This window comes from Pangasianodon hypophthalmus, chromosome 12, assembly GCF_027358585.1.
Source record: "Pangasianodon hypophthalmus isolate fPanHyp1 chromosome 12, fPanHyp1.pri, whole genome shotgun sequence".
Lineage (NCBI taxonomy): Eukaryota > Metazoa > Chordata > Actinopteri > Siluriformes > Pangasiidae > Pangasianodon > Pangasianodon hypophthalmus.
In genome coordinates, this window is record NC_069721.1 from 6797385 (window position 1) to 6818812 (window position 21428).

The window sequence follows — 21428 nt, forward strand, 5'->3', positions numbered from 1 at the left end:
GTCAGCGTTCCAGTGGAGGACACTCGAGTTCTTCCATTCCAACATTGGCAAACCATGTCCTCTATGAGCTCACTTTGTGCACGGGGAACATGTTTGGGTATCTTAGTTCCAGTGAAGGAAACTCTTAATGCTACAGCATACATAGACTACTGCAACTGACTCCTGGCAGGTCTGCCTCTGAGTGCCATTCGTCCTCTGCAACTAATCCAGAATGCAGCTGCACTACTGGTTTTCAACCTTCCTAAGTTCTCCCACACCACCCCATTGCTACGCTTCCTCCACTGGCTTCCTGTAGCTGCCCGCATCAGATTTAAAACACTGATGCTTGCCTACAAAGCCAAAAACGGACCAGCACCCACTTATCTCAAAGCATTTATCACACCTCGCACGGCACCACGCTCCCTCCGATCCTCTAGCACTGCTCGAGTGGTCCCACCATCTCTCAGGGTACAAGGAAGGCATGCATCGAGACTCTTCTCTGTTCTGGCACCAAGGTGGTGGAATGAACTTCCCCTAGATGTTCGAACAGCTGAGTCACTGGCAGTCTTCAAACGACGTCTAAAGACTTACTGCTTCCTAAAGTACTTAAATTGGCACTTGTCTATTACCTCCCCATCAGAGTTTTTGGACTGATAGTATTCCTAGTTTGTGACCTAGCGAGCCAGTATCAGAATGTATTTTTGATAGACTTCAAAGCACTTCTGTAAGTCGCTCTGGATAAGGGCATCTGCCAAATGCCGTAAATGTAAATGTAAATGTAAATGTGTGCTACCAACTTTTGGGGAAGACTCACAATAATGGGCATAATGGTCAGATGTCTGCAAACTTTTGACCTTATAGAGTATATAGACTTTTTTTTTGTTCATTACCCTACTCACCTATAGTGTCTTGCCTTAAAATCTTCAATGAGAAAGTCTATAACACACACCCTCTCAGAAATAAAAGCATCAAGGGTATCAGTGAAAAGGTGCATGTTGTGTGCTTTTTATAAAACTCGCTTGAAATTCTTTTTACAGGTCAATTATGTACATTCGGTTATTTGTGAAAGGGATAAAGATATATACATAAAGGCACACTAATGCACAAAGTAAAACAAAGTAGAGTGTGCAACCTCTATTCTCAGAGTGAAAGGCAAAGATGAAATTTGCTCCACTGAGCTTCCTGTGTATTGATTTATACACCAGACTTGCGTGTGTCAAAGCTCTCAGGCAGGACGCTTTCTCTGGGTCTACTCATCAGTCTGACACATCACTGGCAGGCTGGAGCTCATGAAGCATCTCTGCAGCAGCAGCATCAGATCCACAGGGCTGGATCTTCAAGCAGAGAGTCGAGTTACGCGGGAAGCACCTCAGCCTTCATGTCTTATGCTCATGCGAGCTATTCAGGCGAGCAGCACAAAGTGCACAAGTTTTTCTCCACACTCAGCACTCAGTACAGTGGCCAGTACAGTACTGATTTTTTAATGCCACACACACACACACACACACACACACACAGCTGTTAATTAACTGGGTGTGTGTGTGTGTGTGTGTGTGTGTGTGTGTGTGTGTGTGTGTGTGTATTGGGGGGGGGGGGGGGGGGGGGGGGGGGGTGAGCACCACGTCATTTCACCCCCTCTTCCATTTGCATTGCACGCGGGAGATCTGAAGACTCTGTCTCTCTCTCTTTCTCTCTCTTTCTCTCTCTCTCTCTCTCTCTCTCGCGCGCGCGCACACGCACCACCGGCACCGGCACCGGCTTTTCTTCGTCGCGAGCGCCAAAGTTCCAAGATGAGCGATTTGGACGAGGATCTGGCCAAGCTGCTTGTGATGAAGGATGAAAGGATTAAGGAGATGGAAAGACGCCTCGGAGAGAAGGAAGAGGAGATCCAGGAGCTGAAGAGGAAGCTGCACAAATGTCAGTCGGTGTTACCGAGCGCGCAGATGATCGGACCGAGGACCAGGCGCGCGCAGGGCATCTCAGCAGAGCCGCAAAGCTTCACCTCCTTCACCGAGCTCACCGCAGAGGCTTTCCGCAAAATCCCCAAGTCTGACAGGCAAGGCAAAAATGTTTTCATTGCTCTAATTGCTCACAGACACAAAGTTAACACCAGGGTTGTGTCATTAGTAGCACAGGAAAATGATCCACTACTAATTCTCCATGTAGGACGTTTTAATAACACAAGTTGTGCTCAATTCCTCTTACAGTGTCAAACAAAATTTGTGTCCGAATCATGGGCTGTAAACCCCTGGTCTCAACACTGGACACTCTAAGAATGACTGTAAACATTTACAGTGTTTATTTTGCAGCACAATAATTATTTTTTTTTACAGGATTGTACTGTAAACAATTAGGCAATTAGAGCAGTGCATTGGTTTACAGTAAAATACCAAAAAACGCAATGCATAGTGGGATATCTAAGGTTTTTGGCATGGCTGAGAGTGGTAAAAATGCTCCTCTGTGTCGACCTTGAGTTTAACTTTATATACTTGGGAAAACTTGCCTCAGTTGTGGTGGTTCAGTGGTTCACGTTGTGAGCTGCAGCTCAAAAGCTCTTGTGTGCAAACCCCAGAACTGCCAAACTGCCATGGATGGGTCCTTGAGCAAGCCCCTGAGTCTTCTGCTCAGTTGTATTGCTTCATCCAAATGAGCAAATGTACTTGATCATATTTTATACTATCATTTCTTTTTATTTGCAAGTAACACGGAAATTACAAGTTTACAAAATTTACAGTATATTACATACAGTAATATACTGTAAAATAATTATCTGTAAGATATTACAGTACTTTACTGTGACTATGCTTTTACGGTTAATTACTGTAAATGTAAAATACTTTACTGCCAACTCTGCTGCTAGTAATTCGCTGTAAATTTTACAGTGTAGGTGTTCATTTTTCTATGCACAGATTTTTTTGCAACATGTAATAACATGACTTCTTCAGGTCAATCGAGAATATTGCCCCGGAAAAGAGCATATAAAACTAGATGACTTGTCTACTATCATTTATTTATTGATTTATTAGCCGAGTCGCCTTTTAATTCTCAGAATTTCGACCCAGGAGGTCATGTTTTTCCCTTCATATGAATGCATATGAGCGCATTTTTACATAATTATAAACCCAATCACCTCAAATCAGATAAGCTTTTTCTCAGTTTCTTAGAGTTTGAATTAAGATTTCTATGCACAAGCTGCAAAGAAACACATCAGGTAAACATTTAAGCCTAGATAAACATATATAACTATTTACAGTGGGAAAATCCTGTAAAAGGGGTGAATCACATGATCTGAACCACTTCACTTAATTGATTCAGCTCACTACACTCTCAAAAAAAAAAAAAAGCTTACCAAACTGCACTTTTCCTTGTCCCTGGGGCGGTATCACCAAAGATACATCTTTTCTACTTTTCTGCTATTGTGTATAAATGTACACTTTCACGGACTGGCTGGAGCTCAGGATACATCTCTGTATAGCATCAAATGGTACGCTTATGGGTAACTAAGAAGGTACATGTGGTGTAGGCCTTTAATAATGTACTTTAATTCTTTTTAAAGGTACATTATATTCACAATTTAAGGTAAAAGATACATGCTAAAGATAAAAAGATGCCCCCTTGGTGGTCCTACTACAGCACAAGTTTGGTACCTTTATTTCTGAGAGTGTAGCATATACACAGCAACGTTTCTACTGTTGGATAAACTTTTAAATAGCACCTTTGACATTCAGTAGTATCGAGCTGGACATACAGGAAATTTGCTTTACGTGTTTGCATGAAGTTCTCTCCTTCTCGCATTTATTTTCTGTTTGCAAAACGCACGTCCTGCTCCATTTTTAGCAAAATATCAACACATCTCCTTCAGTGCTCGGTGCTACTGGCCACAGATTACAGACGGATGCTCTTTCAGATGTGAAAGCAGTCTTTGTGCAGTTCCCCCTCCCTCCCCACTCATGCACAGCTTACCTCCTGGATCCTAACCTTGCTGAATATTTAATGCTTGCTGTTACATATTTAATGTAGATGAACTTCCTGCCATATACAGGCGTGCAATTTGTTAGGTTTTATCCTAGCCTTACACGCAACCTGGATTCCAGTTAGTGAAAATCGTTATTAAATAATGGAACATACACTGCCAGTTGTTTGAACACTATACTTTAGCATTATTGGTTAAATGACCTTTAAAAAAAACTCTAAACTTTAAAAACTGAATTGAGAAGTGTTTATTATTTAATGTTAAATGAATTGAGAAATGTTAGAAATGATTTATCTAATCTAATCTAAACGGAAAAGGTCGAAATCTTTATCACTATAATTAGGCTCTTTATGCACACCACATATTTGTTTTACAGTTAATACTAGCACTGTCTCTGAGTGTTTGCTCTGTTGACTTATCAAGTTTACCCTCCAAATAGTCTTGCCTTTAATAAAGCATTCATTTTGAGGTAGGATCTGAGAGTGAGCAGTTAATAAGTAACAGATTACAGATATAGGTTTCCTTATTTAATTGCTATTCTGTATCATGTTGCTAGGTCTGTGGTCATAATAGTCATTAAAGTGTAATAAAACATAGGAACCTATGATGATTAGTTTTCTTGGCAGTTTATTTGAAAGATAGAGCTAAAAAAATCTGAAAGTAGAGTTAAGGTCATGCATCGTATTTATTGTTATAAGCTAGTCAGTTCATGCTAGTTTATATTTGCCCCACTAGATGTCACCAAATTACAGCAAGTCTGTATAGTGATGCCCAAACAGAAATTTTACAGGGTTTCACATGTAAGAACAGTCAACTGGCTTCCAAAATGAAGTAATGTGTCCATTTAGTAGACTGAGATAAATAAAGATAAAAATGTTTGTCTTTTTGTCAACCATTGCAGTAGTTTGTCTTATAAAGCTTGTTCTAGTCAGGTTTACATTTCCCATAGGTAACGCATTACAGTGCAGAACATACATACATAGTTAATCCTTGGTAAATATACAGTAATTTTAATTATTATTTTAACCAACTTCCTTTTTCATCTCTATTACTGCTAAAATTAGACCACTATTATCATTACCTGATGCTGAAACATAGGTTCATGCTTTTGTCTCTTCCAGGCTGGAGTATTGCATTTCTACATACAATGGCTTCCTGTGATTGATTGTAAAATTCTCGTAAAGACATCCATGGCTTAGCATCCCATTACCTTTGTGACTTTATTCAATGTTTCATGCCTTTATGGTCACATGCCTCAGGCAGCCTTTTTACATCACTCATCACAGTTAGCTAGCTATCTTCCGCAGTACGTTGAATGCAGCATAACTCCTGAGGAAAGACACAGTAACACTTTAGTCATTACGTGACATACACAAAGTACTTACTCATTCTGTAATATTTGGAAAGCATATTTCAGAGACTATGAAAGTAAGGCACTATACACAGTGTGATGTATTTATGTGAGTCATCGCTTTGTGATCGTTCAAAAAACCACTGACATACTTTCTACTGCAGAAAAGAATGATCGGAGAAATCTATTCTCCTAGACACTAGTGTAATAGCTGGAGTCCCATTTGTAGGTCAAACGTGCAATTTGGCTCATACTGCCACATATAAAGGTTCAAAGAGAGTTCAGAAGGGACAGTGGTGACTACAGGGTGTGTTTGACCTCTGCATACTCTGAGCACATCTTTTTATGTTTATTATAATAACAGACAACTGATATTGATATTGTAGGTGATGAAGTGTTGCAGTAGAATGCTTCATCATCATCAGCTAGTAGTTCTTTAATAGGTAGTTTGCCATGAGATGCAGTATATAATACTGTAATTATTGCTTAGTTCATAATGAACTAACAAATCCTTACTTTCTTATTACTTACTGAGTAATTACCCAATATTCATTAATAGTTAACAGGAGTGACTTAGGTGTTAATGTAGTACTGTTCATTCATTAGTCCCTATACAATATTGTAAAGTGTTAACTTCCCATACCAACATGTAATATATTCTACAATCATTCTAAGGCTCTTATCAAACTTAGGTCAGACAGATTCTAATAAGCTTTAGTAAAATTGTAATTTTACAAGTAAACACAGCCTCGTCCCTGAAGAAAAAAGGACATGTTTGTGTTTTAGGACAGTCTGCCTCCCACACATGGCCTGCATGTTTGAATTTAGCACTCCCTATATAATCAACAAGCTCCTTGAAAAGCACTCGAGTGTGGACAGTGCGTTAACTTGTGGGGACAGATAAAAGGCTCCTGGGTTTGTCACGCCGGCCCTTGCTGCATTTGCATCGCATCTTGTCGTGACACTTTGATGTGCTCCCCAGACTCCTTGTGCGTCTTCAGTGAGAATGCCACGGAGCCCTAATTGGGCCTGTAATTCACCGTAATGAATGGGATAGATTTAAATTGGAGCTCTCATGGAAATGAGATAAAAAAAGGCTAGGAAGGAATATGAAATATTGCTATCCAGCATGCACCAAATTGTTATAATGGACACTTCAAATTATTGCCACATCAATCATGTTAGATTTGCACGGAGGTTGGCTTAGCAGGTAGGCAGCATATTTGGGAAAGGTTTGTGCTTCAGAGATAAAATATATCATGCTCAGAAGACTGCAAAAGGACAACTATTTCCTAAGGGTCCTTATTTTGGTCAAAAATGATGGAGCACTTCATGTGTAATTCTTGAAAAGTATTTTGTTCACATCAAAGTTTGAAAAACGGTTGACTAAGGAAAAGGTTTTTTTTTGTTTTTTTTTTTTAAAAAGAAAACTAGGAAAATACAATATCATGATAATATTATAAACCAAAAAAGTATTACATAATTTAATCTTGACATATGCATTATTGGATTTGCTTGATTTTAATCAGGGCTGTTTCTTAACTATATACAGAACAAAAATAATCTTATATACTTACTTGCCTACATGGTGGCTTGGTGGACCTACGAGAACTGTTTCAATCCAGTAAGGTTGTCATACTTTCTTTGTACCCCAAGAGGGAGCATTTGATCCTTTTTTCAAACAATATGTTCAGATCTGATATGGTCTACTAGATATGGTAATGCAGTACTTTCCACAGTATTCTATATTTACCTTTTGTAAAAATAATTTCTATATGGAGAATTAAATTAAGGATTTGCACAACAATATGACACTTATATTGTCATATATTCATCAGAGCACCATGCACACACACACACACACACACATGCACAGACCCATGCTGATTCACACCTAGGGGCAATTTAGAGCAGCCAGTCCACCTACTGGCATGTTTTGGGAGATGGGAGGAAACCAGAGAACCTGGATGACTCAGGCACAACCATTGACACAACACTACCTGCCGCTCCAGCATTTAGCATGGCACAGTAAAATCTGTAGTCATTGTTTATTAGGCATATCGGTGCAGAAAATATGTGACTCGTTTAGTCTCTTTTGCACAAAGGCTATGAAATGAACCTGGTGGGTTTGATGGTTCTCACACAGATGCTTCATTGGAGATATCCTCAGTGTTTGCTGCGGATCATTAAAACTCCATCTGTTTAGGGTAGCCCTGGTAGAGCAGAATATTTCACAAAGGGGTGGGTGGGTAACAGTAGAACATAAGCAACCACATATGGTCTTCATTTCAAACACTAGAGGAAGTTCCACATAGATTATCTTATGACACACACGATCTATAACTGTATTGATAAGGTTTAATAAGAAAAGCATACACCAAAGGGGAAAAGTAATGGAGGGCATCAAATATTCCCAACTTCTTTTCCATACCAGTAGTGAATTCAATATGATTGCAAAGAACAGGCAATCAGATGAGATTACACAGCCTAAGAGCTTTACTCACACTACAGAATCCAAGACTGAAGAGCTGAGATCAAACCAAATCAGTTTGATATTCCAGCAAGACCAAGATCACATGATTGTCTGAACGGCTACATAAAATGCATATTTTCAAATGGTTGTGTACTGAGATTTCTTTATGAACTTGAACTGGGACATGAAAATTCCAGTTCAAAAATATATGCATTTTATGTAGCCGTTCAGACAATCATGTGATCTTGGTCTTGCTGGAATATCAAACTGATTTGGTTTGATCTCAACTGAAAGGTATGTTGGGAACAGGTCATTGCTAAACAAACATTATATTCAACAGGTACACACACAATTGTGAAAACATATGGCCAGGGTTGCTGTGGCTCCGAAGCCTATCCTGAGAACACTGGGGAACAATGTGTGGCGGGAATACACCCTGGATGAGACTCCAGTCCATCAAAGGGCACCATGCACACACATTCACACACACACTCACATCTAGGGGCAATTTAGTGTAGCCAATCTACCTCCTAGTACGCTTCTGGGAGGAAACCGGAGAACCCGGAGGAAACCCATACAGACACGGGGAGAAAAACACGGCACAGATACTCCACACAGACTCTAACATGTGCTAAGGATCAAATCCAGGCCCATGGAGCTTTGAGATGGCAGTGCTACCCGCTGTGAAAATACGCCACACACAAAAACAAAACTTTAGGGGAAAATGAATTAAACTATTTTATTTGCTCATTATCCAGTGAGGAGTTTTATCTGCTTTAACAATCACAGTCACATCATCAAGATATAGGGACTATTCAGGTATATTGTGAAAGTATTGAGAGATAGATTTTTTATTGTCATTGCACAGGGTACAACGAAATTGTGAAAATATAACTTAGAAGTTATGAATTTGGAAATAACCCAGTTACTGTTATTGTGGTAAGAAATGAATTATAGAATGTTACTCAGGCCAACAGCTTGTAACATATACAGTATAGAATATGTAAATGATGAATTTGCAGAATTCAGTTATTAAAATTTAGATTTATTGAGTCAGTGAATAAGTATGCTATAAATAAATAATGTCTAAATGTAATTGAGGATGAAAGTAAGGACCTAACCCAGTGAAAATATGTCTCCCAAATTCCCAAACATTCCCAAGTCATTCAAAATAGTTTCCAGTCAGCTTTAACAACAGCCATGCAACTTTAGAATAAGACATAAACATTTCACCTTCATATTTATGAACAGTACGGGGTAATTTATATATCTGAATTCATTCTGACACACTTTATGGCTTGTATTTCCTCCACCAGTGTCACGACGCTTCCCAAACTTCAGGAGCTGTTGTAGTGTTAGCATGGGAGTGTAACAGGTTTTCCAGACAGCCTCAAGTACCCGAGCGCTCTCATTGGCTCACTGCTGTCCACGTGCGACTTCTGATTGGCTGAGCGCCTCGCGGAGGAGAGTCGCGCGAACGCGTTACTCCAGACGGAAAAAAAAAAAAAAAAAAAGCAGAAAAAAAGCGAAGTGTTTCGGCATTCCGGGAGCGCTCGCGCGTCTGAGCGGTTCTGTAAGACCATGTGCGTGAGAAGTGCGTGAGAAAAGAACACAAACAACTTTGTGTGTGTGTGTGTGTGTGTGTGTGTGTGTGTATATGTGTGCGTGCGGTGTTTTTTTTCCGAGTGCGATGCATCGGGAATTCGTATGCGCGCGTGACTTTTTGCGTTGATTTCCTCAGTAGTGATCACGTGCGCGCGGCTTTGTGACAGCTTGACAGCTTTTGTTGCGCTTGCCACAGTCAGCTGGAAGCTCGGAGAGCATCAGGGGAGCATGGGCACCCTGCGCGACCTGCAGTACGCCTTGCAGGAGAAGATCGAGGAGCTGAGGCAGAGGGACGCGCTGATCGACGAGCTGGAGCTCGAGCTGGACCAGAAAGATGAGCTGATCCAGAAACTACAGACTGAGCTGGATAAGTACCGCTCTGTGATCAGACCAGCCACACAGCAGGTCCAGCAGAAACAGAACGAGCTGCAGGAGCAGCAGAGGACCAAACGGCAAGCCATCTCAGCTGAACCAACCGCCCTGGACATCCAGGATCTCAGCCAAGTCACCCTGCCCTTCTACCCCAAGAGCCCAGAGTAGGTCTCCAAATAAACCGCTCACACGCTCACACATGATCCATGCATGTATGTGGTGTGTTTGTAGAGTCTTCAAGTTGTGAAAGTGTACTTAAGTTATCCAAGGATTAAAGTCACAGCATAGGACGATCCCCACTGTTCGATTAATGGTACCTACAGTACCTCATGCACTGTCTAGATGTTTGAATGAAACCTTATGTGTTTCATTCAGTGTATGTGTCTAGCTGGAATCATACAGGTGGAATGGTGGAGCAGCTTCAGGTGCCTGGTTTCGATCCTGAACTCGGTTGCATCCTCTGCTTACTCCAGGTTCTTCCCAAAAACCTTCCAGATGTTCCTGGTTACTGTGTTGTCAGTGCGGGGTCCGTGAAGCATAGTCAGGGAGTGTTGGATTTTGTTTTTGTTACAGCAGTGGATTATCAAAATTTATGATGTTTATTACTGAGTTCTTTTACAGGGTGTCTGAAAAGTCAGGACTCATCCAACGAGAGTAAAACTACATATACGTAATTTTGTATTTATTATTTCTACCATGTGCTCTACACATTTTCTACACCACTATATCACTTTTTTTTTTTTTTTTTTTTTTTTTTTCCTGATTTTGCTTGATATATCCCCATTGGTCCCTGGCTTTTCGGATGCCCTGTTCTTATGAACCTATTTGACCAATTGGTCTTTTGAATATGGGTTTCATCCAAACTACAATACCTCCAAAACATGATGTAGTCTATAAAGAAGGTCAATTTGGACCTAATATGCCGTGTCAGTGGAAAGTTCAGAAGTGAAAAGATTTATGGCTCTAATAAATAGCTAAAATAATATTATACATATTTTAAATAATAAGATTAATATTTTTGTGTTCATAAAAAACTGTACTGAAGGAGTACCTGGAATTTATTTAATAGTTAAACAGGTCCTTGGCTGCACAAAGTTTGAGAATGCCGGACTACTTTAAATTGGTGTGAATGTGTATGTTAGGTGTCAGGATAAAGTGTTTAGTAAAGATGAGTGAATGTATGAACTTAAGCATATCCAACACTGGGAATTTTGCTGCGTAGTGATATAATCGTACCTTTGACGTCAACGCTTTTCCTTTTCTGTCACTGGGACTCCATTGTGACAGCTACACAGCAAAATCCACTGTTCCTGTGTTCAGTCAGCATGCACGCTGCTCATTTCTGTCCAGCTGGACTTAATATCAGGACGGCTGTATGATTAATTTCAACAGGGTTTTTGCTGTCAGGCATTGACGTCTGCTTTGTACTTCTCCCTGCTTCACTGATGATCTCGATAGCACAGACGCCAGCTCTGAATGAACACATAGAGTGTTGACGGATCTGCAAGGCTGGATTGTGTACTTGGTCTGCATACATAATGTGCAACCCATTTAAGCACAGACACGAACAGGTGTCGTCTTCCCACTTGTTGCTTCAGCTCATCCGTGCTAACACAGAAGTGAAACAGCTACACAGGACTAAATGTAGCTTTAAAGAGCTAATAACATCGTAGATTATATGCGATAGTGTAACATCATTCAGATAATTCTGACATCCTCCTACCTAACTTTTCCTTGAAGTGGGCAGATCATAATGCCACTGATTAAGTGGTCATTTCTGTTAATCACTGACTATTAAAATGCTGTTTGTATAAAATGCTGTAACAATAATAATAATAATGTGCAGGCAGGATGTTCAAGGCAGAATTTTTTTTCCTGGAGCAGGATTACTCAGCCCACGTCTGTATTCATTCCTCTGCTTCCTTCGTCTCCCATTTTTGCATTTTCTCTCTCTCTCTCTCTCTCTCTCTCTCTCTCTCTCTCTGTCTGTCTTTCTTTTTCTTTGTGCGTGAGAGAGCATTTTCACAACTCCCTGTGCCTGCATGACATAGATATTTACTTCCAGCACAGAGTGGAAAGCAATATTCTTTTCAGCTCTGGGCGAGCGCAATCTGTTCTTTTTTGGGTTTCTGCTCTTTCTGTTAATCATGTGTACAGGCACTGTCTGGAGAGCAAACGCTAATATGTGTTCAATTTGAAGTAGATCCAGGGTGACGTGATGGTGTTTATTGCAAGGTGCCCACAACAATATGAAGCTGGATATCCATGATCACACCTAAGTGGAAGAGGTCAGTGTAGTTCGATGAGCAGAATACAAAGAGAGGACCAGATCATGTACAGTATATATAAAACAGAGTGTATTTAGTGTATTTCTTGTCAGATTAAATATTCCAGTAGTTAACAGAGTTGTATCATGAAGTGAGGCAGAATGTCCTTGGATGGAAATGATTATGTATATATGGCTGTGCACATTTTGAACCAGATATTAATTGCATAATGACAGATGTCACTGTGCATCCAATTTTCCCAAGTATATTATATCTCTTTGCACCGATTTGCTTTTTATCTAGCCATTATCTATCTTTGAAACTATTTTTGAAAATGCGGGGGTTGGAGTATATCAGAAGTTTTTCCTCAACTAGTGTAACAGCTTCAGTTTGCAGTGCCTGAAGCAACAGTGTGTACCATTTCAGAGGCTATTGTTTTTTGTTTTTTTTTTTCCCAGACAGAGGCTTATCAAGACTCCTGAGGGACTGGGCTCAGATGCTGAATGCAGACACATTACTTTACAATATATTTAATCTTTTTTCATTTTGGCATTGTGCTTTTAATGCCATTCAACTAACCTTTTATTGCACAAGATGACATTCAGAGTAAAAGGAGTCCTTGAAAAAAGTATTCAGCATAAGATTCTCTCAATCCATGGCCTCGGTAAAGGTTTTTTCCCTCAGAATGTGTCTATCCCTGAGAGCATACTTTCTCCTTATAAGGCCGTTGCTCTGACTTGGTCTCTCTGGCCTCGCACACATAAATCTTTTCAAACAAAAGAGTGGAAGTGAGGTTAAGAAATACACAATGAACATGAGTGGACAGCCAAGCAGAGGATGATTGCAGCATGCACTGTGAGCATCTTGACCTACAACAGATGCCTGAATCTATTTGGCTTGGCTTAATAAAGCCAGGCTCCATGTGGCTGAAATACAGCATCGGCATTCCTCTGAGCTCTAATGATGCATCTTCATATCAAAGACTTTCATTTGATATTGTGGAGCCTGACGAAAGGTGGCATTTCATTCGCTGTCTCCATGGCCACCCTCCTCTCAAAGCGCCACTTGTTTTGGACAGGCTCGCATGGAGCTGGTCTTGAATGATAGCCACCTCATGTGGCTGCCAGCTCAAAAGGAAACTTTGGCACTAGGCAGCGCTGTCCTTTCTGATCTTGCTAATGAACAGGAGAGTCTTTGACGTCTACAAAGGTCTAATGAAGTGCCAGTACCAGTCTTTTATTGAAGCTTATTTTGGTGCTTATCGAGTGTTTGCATGCATGGAGTCTTTCAAGTTGATTCAGCAGTGGTGGAACAGGAGGGACTTTTGGTTTATCAGTCCTCAGGGATTTTATATAGCTGTCAATATAATGCTATAGATCCAGCAATAATCTGAGACTTTGGGAGGTTTTTCACTGAGGGGCTATAATAAGAAAATTTAGTAGCGTGCCTGAGAACACTGAGAACAGAATAACCCCATAAATCGCCAGACAGCCTTCAGTCAGGTCAGTCTAGCATGTGGGCCCAGATTCTGATTACAATCTCTCCAGGGCATTGGTGATTAAATGATTTATGGAAATGTGATTTGCAATTTAAAGTGTGCTATCTTATGCCCAATCAATGACAGTCAATCGTTTTAACAGAACATTTGAATGAAATTTAGATTTCCTTCATTGACACTGTGGATTGGGTTCGGCAGAAAAGACACTGTAAACTGTCAGTATTAGGGATCGGCATTTTAGGCAAAATTACTCTTTACATTATTCAAATATTTGAAAGTTTAAACTGCCATTCATACACGCACACACACACACAAACACACACGTATATATAAACACCCACCCATACACATACACAAAATAGCATATATGCCACAAAACATAAAGTCTTTTTTTCCCTCCATTTTCTCCAATTTTGGTCTTGGCAAGTTCCCATCCACCAGCCAGCTCTCCAGCAGCTACCAGCCAGGGAGGGTGAAGGCTAACATGTGCTTCTTCTGAGACACACGAAGCCAGCCAAGCACATACTTCGGAACTGCTGCTCGTGCTGCAACACATGGCGCCGTAACACACTCAGAGGAAAGCGCTATCTGCCCTCTTCCGCATACATGAGCTCACAGATGCCCATGATTGGTTAGTGCTCTGATTGACGGCGGAGAGATAGTGTGCCACCTTTCCCACCCAGAAAGCATGGCCAGTTTTGCTCTCTTGGACTTCCAGCCACAGATAACGTTGTCGTTGTGGCGTTGTCGGCATTTGAACTTGCGCATTACGGTGACCTCTTTTCTATTGGGCCAATCGGGAGCATAAAACATAATTTGTTATCCACTTCACTGTGTGTGTGGATAGACAGTGTTCTAGTCTATTACATTCCACTCCTGGCAAGGTTATGACATGTTTCATTAGTAAGCAATAAAACATGATGCTGCATGCTGAGAACACTGCATACTGCATACACACTTAGTACACTGAAGTGGATTGTATTCCTGTAACAGTACATCCCAAAGAGTTTTATTCCTCTTATACTACAATTGCCACCTATTACAATTTAGTATTTATTTAGTATAGTTACCTTTAATGTTGTGGAATGCCCATGAATCTAGTTAGTTCCTGTTATCACTTATGTTATAGCAGCTATATACAGTCATTAATAAAGGGAAAAAATGCAGCTTGTTACAGAAAAACTGCAAAACTCAACATCCTCCATCTTCAGACTTTCCCATGTAGTAAAGTTACAGCTTTACACTGGAGACTCCTTCCAAAATGTGAAAAATAAATAGCTCCTTACAGAAAACTTCACCATATCAATAATTATATGTTGGAATTAGCCATTACTATGGCAGACCATGTCTTTATGGACCTTGTTTTGTGCACAGGGTCATTGCCATGCTGGAACAGCTTTGGGCTAGACCCCTTAGTTCCACAAATCTTTGGCCTTATAGTGTAGCTTATCTAGCTTGACCTAAGTTCTTATCTAATTTTCTTGCATAAGAATTTAGGTAATATTAGTTTTGCAATTGGATTTGTAATTTGAGATTGAGTACATTTGACGTCTGTTACTGAGATGCTGTTTTATAGTCTCCAAGGCTAAATCTGTGGAAATGTCTGATATGGTCACGTAATAGAAAGAGTGTTATTAATATAAACCTGTGATTTGCCTTGCAGCCAGCACTGTTGTCAGAGCGTCTGTTATAGAAAATTAATCAACACCTTCTGACCAATCAGATTTGAGAATTCAACATCTGGTATAAGTTAATTGTCTTTTTTATCTATACTGCAACACAGTTATCTAGCTGCATCTAAGCAACAAAATCGCTTTGCACTGGAACTTAGTCCTCATTTATTTAAAGGAGAGAAAAAAATCATCCTGCTTGTTTTTTTGCTTCTGTAATTAAAGTTTGACCTTGTTTGTGTCTTACATTTCAAAGCTCAACCATTGTGATGACCTGCTGTGGCAAGAAGAGTCTCAATTTGTACAAGCATGGAAGAAAAATTCTTTCTTTCACACAACAGCATTATTTATACATTGAATTTGATACTGGGCTGAAAATACTAGATTCAGATAGACATGATATGATGATACGGTGACAAGGGTGGTCCTATGCTTATTTATGTTAAACTGAGATCTGTTTTTTACAAAAATGCATCAGAAAAATAAACGCTTTTACAAACACGCTGGAAGCAAAGAGCAAAGTGCTCTTAATGCTCTAATGGCAAAGAACATTAAACACTTAAGAATTAAGTGTTTTTTAAACACTTAAAAATTAATTGATTTCTATTTTTGAGCACATTAGGGTTCAATTAACACAGTTTTGCACTTTTATTCAAAATATGATATTTATTTTCAATTTTACACTTTGTATCTCCCAGGATACCTTGCCTGTTTAGGGTATATATATTAATCAAATTAATGTTTTTTTGGCATTGCTTGATAAAAATTTAGAAACTGCTTTAAAACATTTTAAAAACATTGGGCCTCTATCAATCATTTAGTAAAGTTGTGTGTAAATATTTGCATAAGCCAAACTAAGCTAAACATTTCTGCCGGGTTTCTGCTGATTTTCTTCATTCTCGCGTACATACTGTATGTTGATGAATGACAATCACACATAAATTATCAGGCATTTGCCAACACGGCACAGCTGATTTGCATTTGGTGATGCTCACAAAACTCAGTAAAAGGCAAAGTCCACAGAGCTGATGTGATGAGTAAACAACAAGAAAATCTTTCTCAGAAATAGAAGTATAGAAATAGAAGTGATTTTGACAGTATTTTGTCATGTCTATGCCAAGTAACAGTGACACCTACAATGTAGCAGCACCTGAAAGGCCAAAATCTGGAGCCGAATTACAGAAAAGCTGAAGTCTATGTGAAATAAGTGAGGTAAAAACGGTTTGACATGGTGGATATGGGCATATAGGTCACACTGCAGATGGAGACATGGCAGATCAGTCACATATCGGTGGCTCTAATGATGCTTTGCCCAGCATTAAAAAAGATACCATGGGAAACGGAACCCACTTATATGCTGAGCTATTACAGCCTGTCCTTTTATATTCCTTTTATATAAATTTCTTCTTAATTGAATGACTAAGCTTATTTGTCTTAATTTATGTACAGTCAGGTCCATAAGTATTGGGACAGTGACACAATTTTCATAATTTTGCCTCTGTATACCACCACAATGGATTTGAAATGAAGCAATCAAGATGTAGCTTTAATTCAAGGGGGTTAAATAAAAATATTGCATTACCCTTTTAGGAATTATGGCCATTATCACAGGCTCAAAAGCAATTGGACAATTTACGGATAAGCAGTTTCATGATTCACTGATGCAAGTGAAGGAGGCCATCATTAAGCTGAAAAAACAAAACAGACCTATCAGAAAGACAGCAGAAAGATTAGGAGTGGCCAAATCATCAATTTGGTACATGCACTGGCTATTTCAGGAATACCAAAAGGCCTGGAAGACCACGGAAGACTTCAGGCAGTCGTTGACTGCAAAGGATTTGCATCCAGAAATTAAAAATAATCTTAATATTATGAGTTTTACTATTATTAGTTTGTCCAATTACTTTTGAGCCTGTGAAAAGAGAGGGACTATGTAAAAAATAGCTGTAATTCCTAAAAGGTTAATGCAATATTTTTGTTAAACCCCTTGAATTAAAGTTGAAAGTCTACACTTCAATCACATCTTGATTGAATCCATTGTGGTGGTGTACAGAGGCAAAATTACAAAAATTGTGTCGCTGTCCCAATACTTATGGACCTGACTGTATTTATCTCACCTTGCTTTAAATTTTCTACATATTTTATAATACGGTAATTAATGTGATTTATATAAAACAACTGGATTTTTATAAAATATGCATTAAATTTGTTTGTACAAATGAAATACATGAGCTGTTTATACTTGACAGTGTAATCTGTATATAAAATTGCAGTAATCCATTGAAATTATATGATTTGAATCCAGTCAGTTGAGGTTTACATTAGTAAGTATAGCAAGAGAGAGAGAGAGAGAGAGTCTGTGTTTTTCTTCATGTTGTCATCTATGTGATGTCGGCGTAGATGCAATGATATTAGCACTGGCTAAGATGCGAGTATGTTAGCGTATTAGCTTGAGAAAATCAGCGTGATTGTGAGAAGCGTGTTTTTTTAAAACCCCTGATTCGAGATAAAGAGGAAGTTACGAATGTTATGATAAATAGACTACTTTATCATGCAGTCTGTTGAATGTATTGTTCAATATGCAGATATATAAAATCGTGATCATTGTATGGAGTCTGATATCTTTACACTACCTTACTGACTCTTGATTATGGAATATTCATACTTGACTTGGTAGTACCAATGTTTTCGTCTATTTCAGGAGCTCTTTAAAAGTTAGAACAAAATGAAGCACTTCCCACAGAATGCCCCCTTCTGAGTTCCAGAATAAATGCTAAATGAATAATTTCCCTTCTGCTTTATCTCTTTTATGGTTCCTGTTATTGGCATCCGGAGTCACCCCGAGTCTGTCTGGAAATAGTAGGTTGTCTGAATGCAATCTCTTTATCAAGAAGAGAAATTGGAGGGTGATAGAATAGGCTACATGTTCTGAAAACCCCCATTAACTCCAAGTATAGTGAGTCATTCAGGGCAAATTTCCATTTTATGATAACATAATTGGGCAGTAAAGATCGAAGTCTGATACTTGTAGCGAGTGATATGGTCCTAATGTCATCTGTATTAAGAGTGTATCTTCATATTAATACCCACTGTGGCTTGTATCTGTGCTGCAGGCAAAGTCACGATCTCAAGTCATTATGCAACAACTCATTAAAAATTTCATACAAACTGCAGCAAATCTTTGCCAGTTAACACACATATACCTGCCGTTTCTCCTTCAGGCTTGACAGGTAAAAGTTTAGCCCCAGCACAGTAGTATAAAAATAGAGATGTTGTAGTTGTAACAGTTTCTGAGAAAAAGAAACACAGGCATGATTTTATTTCGGTTTTTAATTGTCATGAATTGGAGGCAGGTGGCTGTAAGTCTGAGCTTCATTTTATCCACGTCCAAGGCAGAATTGTGGTGAAAAACAGGCAATGGTCAGCAATACATGACAAAACAAGATCAAAACATGGAGAAAGCAGAAGGACTAAAGCAAAGAAACAATCAGGAAATAACACTTGGAGTTGCACGCTGAAAAGATAACAAAACCTGGCAAAGAACATGCATGATTGAGCTGCTTAAGTAGAGAATGATTGAAGAAAAACAGGAACCACGTGTGTTAGAAATTGGGCGTGTGTGAGCATTGCAGTGTATGACCTGGATTTGGATCAGACTGGAAATTAGGAGCGGTGGTCACTGGATTGAAAGTGGATCCAGAAATGACACCTAAAACATCTATAACCTGTTTATAAGCAGGCACTGTGAATGCTTTAATAAATCAGGTTTTGATTTACGCAGCCAAAAACTTTACATGACAACAAATATGATTTTAGATGTTATTTTACTCTGCTAGCTAGTTAGTAAGCCTGTTAGGTTATGTTTGTTTAGCAAAAGTTTATCTATGTGCCTTATGTAGTTCTTATTTTCTTAACTGAAATGACTGGCATCATTTTTTTAATGTATTTTCAGCTTCTACTTGGTGGAGTATTATAGGAAATTGAGCATGCTCACAACACCACTTTCTCTTTGTCCTAGCCCGTTCTCTTTGACATACAGATGGGACAAGCCAGCATAAAGATGTTGGGCTAAAACGTATTGCTAGAACAGCTTTACTGGGCTTCAGAGTGGTGAAACAAACAAAACAAAACAAAACAAAACAAAAAAACGGTTGCACTATTGTCGGGGCATCGCAAATTTGAGTCCTGAATTTGAATCCATACTCTCTCTCCTGTCAATCACAGCGACACTAGCCAATAGTGGGTATCTGTGAGCTCATGGATGTGGAAGAGGGTAGATAGCCCTTTCCTCCAAGTGTGCTATGCAGCAGTTTGAAATGTTGGGGTTGGCTGTCTCAGGAGGAAGCATGTGTTAGGCTTTACCCTCCCCAGTTGGTAGTTGTCATAAGATAGGGGAGAGCTAACTGGTAGGTAGGAATTGGCAGGTAAGCAAATTGGGAAGAACAGCTTCATCGTGCCTTGGTGTGGATTCTGCAGATCTCTGGAACTGTACAGGAGTGATGAACACCATTCTTCCACAAGATATTTGGTGAGCTGATTATCACTGAAGGAGCTTTGAAAACAGTAATGAAACCCTAACATATTAATAGAACAGAAATGGACCCTAATATATTCCTATTCAGCAAGCATTAGCGCATAGTGTGAACGAAGAAGCCGGCGTAGTTCAAATGTATCAGCGAGTCAGCTCTCTAGCTCTTGCTCTCCTCAGGGCTGCAAGTTCACTGGAGCAGATGTTTCATTTCCCAGCCCTGGTGCCCAAATTGAAGGAAAGTGTTCTGATTTATCTCAAGCAGACGGAGCGTCTCGCTTTTGCATTATCGGCATAATAAAATAATTAAAGTCAACCAGAGCATGGATTGAAAATAGTAGCTTCTAAAAGGGCATCTCTGAACGGCGTTCTGCCAGTAATGACAGGGCCTCCTGATGCACGACAGAAAGATGAAACATACTGCACAGCCCTCAATCAGTAAGGCTGAGGCTGTAATTTAGTATTTAGTTCTGTGTAAACGAGAATCCATCCACCGATGAGAGGCAGCACTGACTGCTTTCACAAAGTCAATGTCCGCATGACATTATTTCTTTAAAAGAAATAACCACTTTCTGGTTCTCAGTTTTTTTAAAGATGAAAGTGCTTTGAGTCTGTCTGAGAGAAACCATCTCAATGTTTATCTGAAAAGAGCATTAAATTCCATGCTTACCCGAGACCATATAGGCTGCCTGGATATCACTGAAACACCATGAGTAGTGAATTGATTTTCTCCTGTGCGCTGTGTGCTAGTGTTCAATTTTATATACAGCTCTCAACCCATTAAGTTATTTTCATCCACAGGTCCAAGGAACTCATCAAGGAGGCCATTCTAGACAATGATTTCATGAAGAACCTGGAGCTCTCACAGATCCAGGAGATAGTGGACTGCATGTACCCGGTGGAATATGACAAAGAGAGCTGCATTATTAAAGAGGGCGACGTGGGCTCACTCGTCTATGTTATGGAAGGTAAGTAGTGATGTGCAAATTAAAATGTAGATTAAAAAGTCAATTCTTCATCTCAGGTTTTACTCATTAAGGTTTTACTTAAAACTGAATGGATCAGAAACAAAGCTTACAGGCATTTATAAGCTGAGTATAGTATGCAAATGCTGCCAGACTTAATCAGTAATAGTGAGAATTAATCAGTAATGCTTGTTATAAGTGTTATTGTTTGCAAAATCTTGTGTTATCAAAATTACTAGCCTTGCACTTCCATACCAGATGACAGAAATGAATGCTTGTGTCTGGAGGGTCTGTGTGGAAAGAATTTGACTTAGATCAGTTCTCAGCTATTCCATTTTGTCCCTTTATTTATAACAGGTTGTTTGTAAAGGAAAATGTCAGTCACTTCATGTTTCTCTCTTAATGCCTCTTGATCCATTTTCCCCCCGATAAAGCTTGTTCTGGTTAAACTTGTATGATCTTCTTTTCCAAAGCTCAAAAGCAGGTTTTCAGATGCTTAGGTAATTCAACACACGGCTCTGTTACAGGATTTACGTTAACACAAAGTGGATTAGAACATGAAAGCAGAAAAAGAAAGTTGTCTTAATAATTAATATTGCAAAATAACTTTAACTTAATCAATGATGAATTATATCACGGCACTGGTGAATTCTCAAAGCTGATTGGTCGGAAGTTGATTATTGATTTTTTTTTTCTCCATTTTTCTTATGTTAGCTGTCCTCTAACATATGATGGCAGCCAACCAGT

The 21428-nt window shown here is 39.4% G+C and overlaps 1 protein-coding gene across 2 annotated transcripts in view; it reads left to right on the forward strand.

The window, feature by feature from the left end:
• Positions 1-1721: 1721 nt before the first annotated feature.
• prkg1b (protein kinase cGMP-dependent 1b) overlaps positions 1722-21428 on the forward strand; it is a 155894-nt gene continuing 136187 nt past the window's right edge. Inside the window, exons 1-2 of one of the 2 annotated variants that reach the window (XM_026915240.3) lie at positions 1722-2035; positions 20518-20684. In XM_026915240.3, the coding sequence (XP_026771041.2) occupies positions 1770-2035; positions 20518-20684 (433 nt within the window). In that variant the 5' untranslated portion in view covers positions 1722-1769. Of the gene's footprint in view, positions 2036-9409; positions 9918-20517; positions 20685-21428 lie in introns of those variants that run through there. The other variant, XM_026915239.3, reaches the window with a different exon arrangement.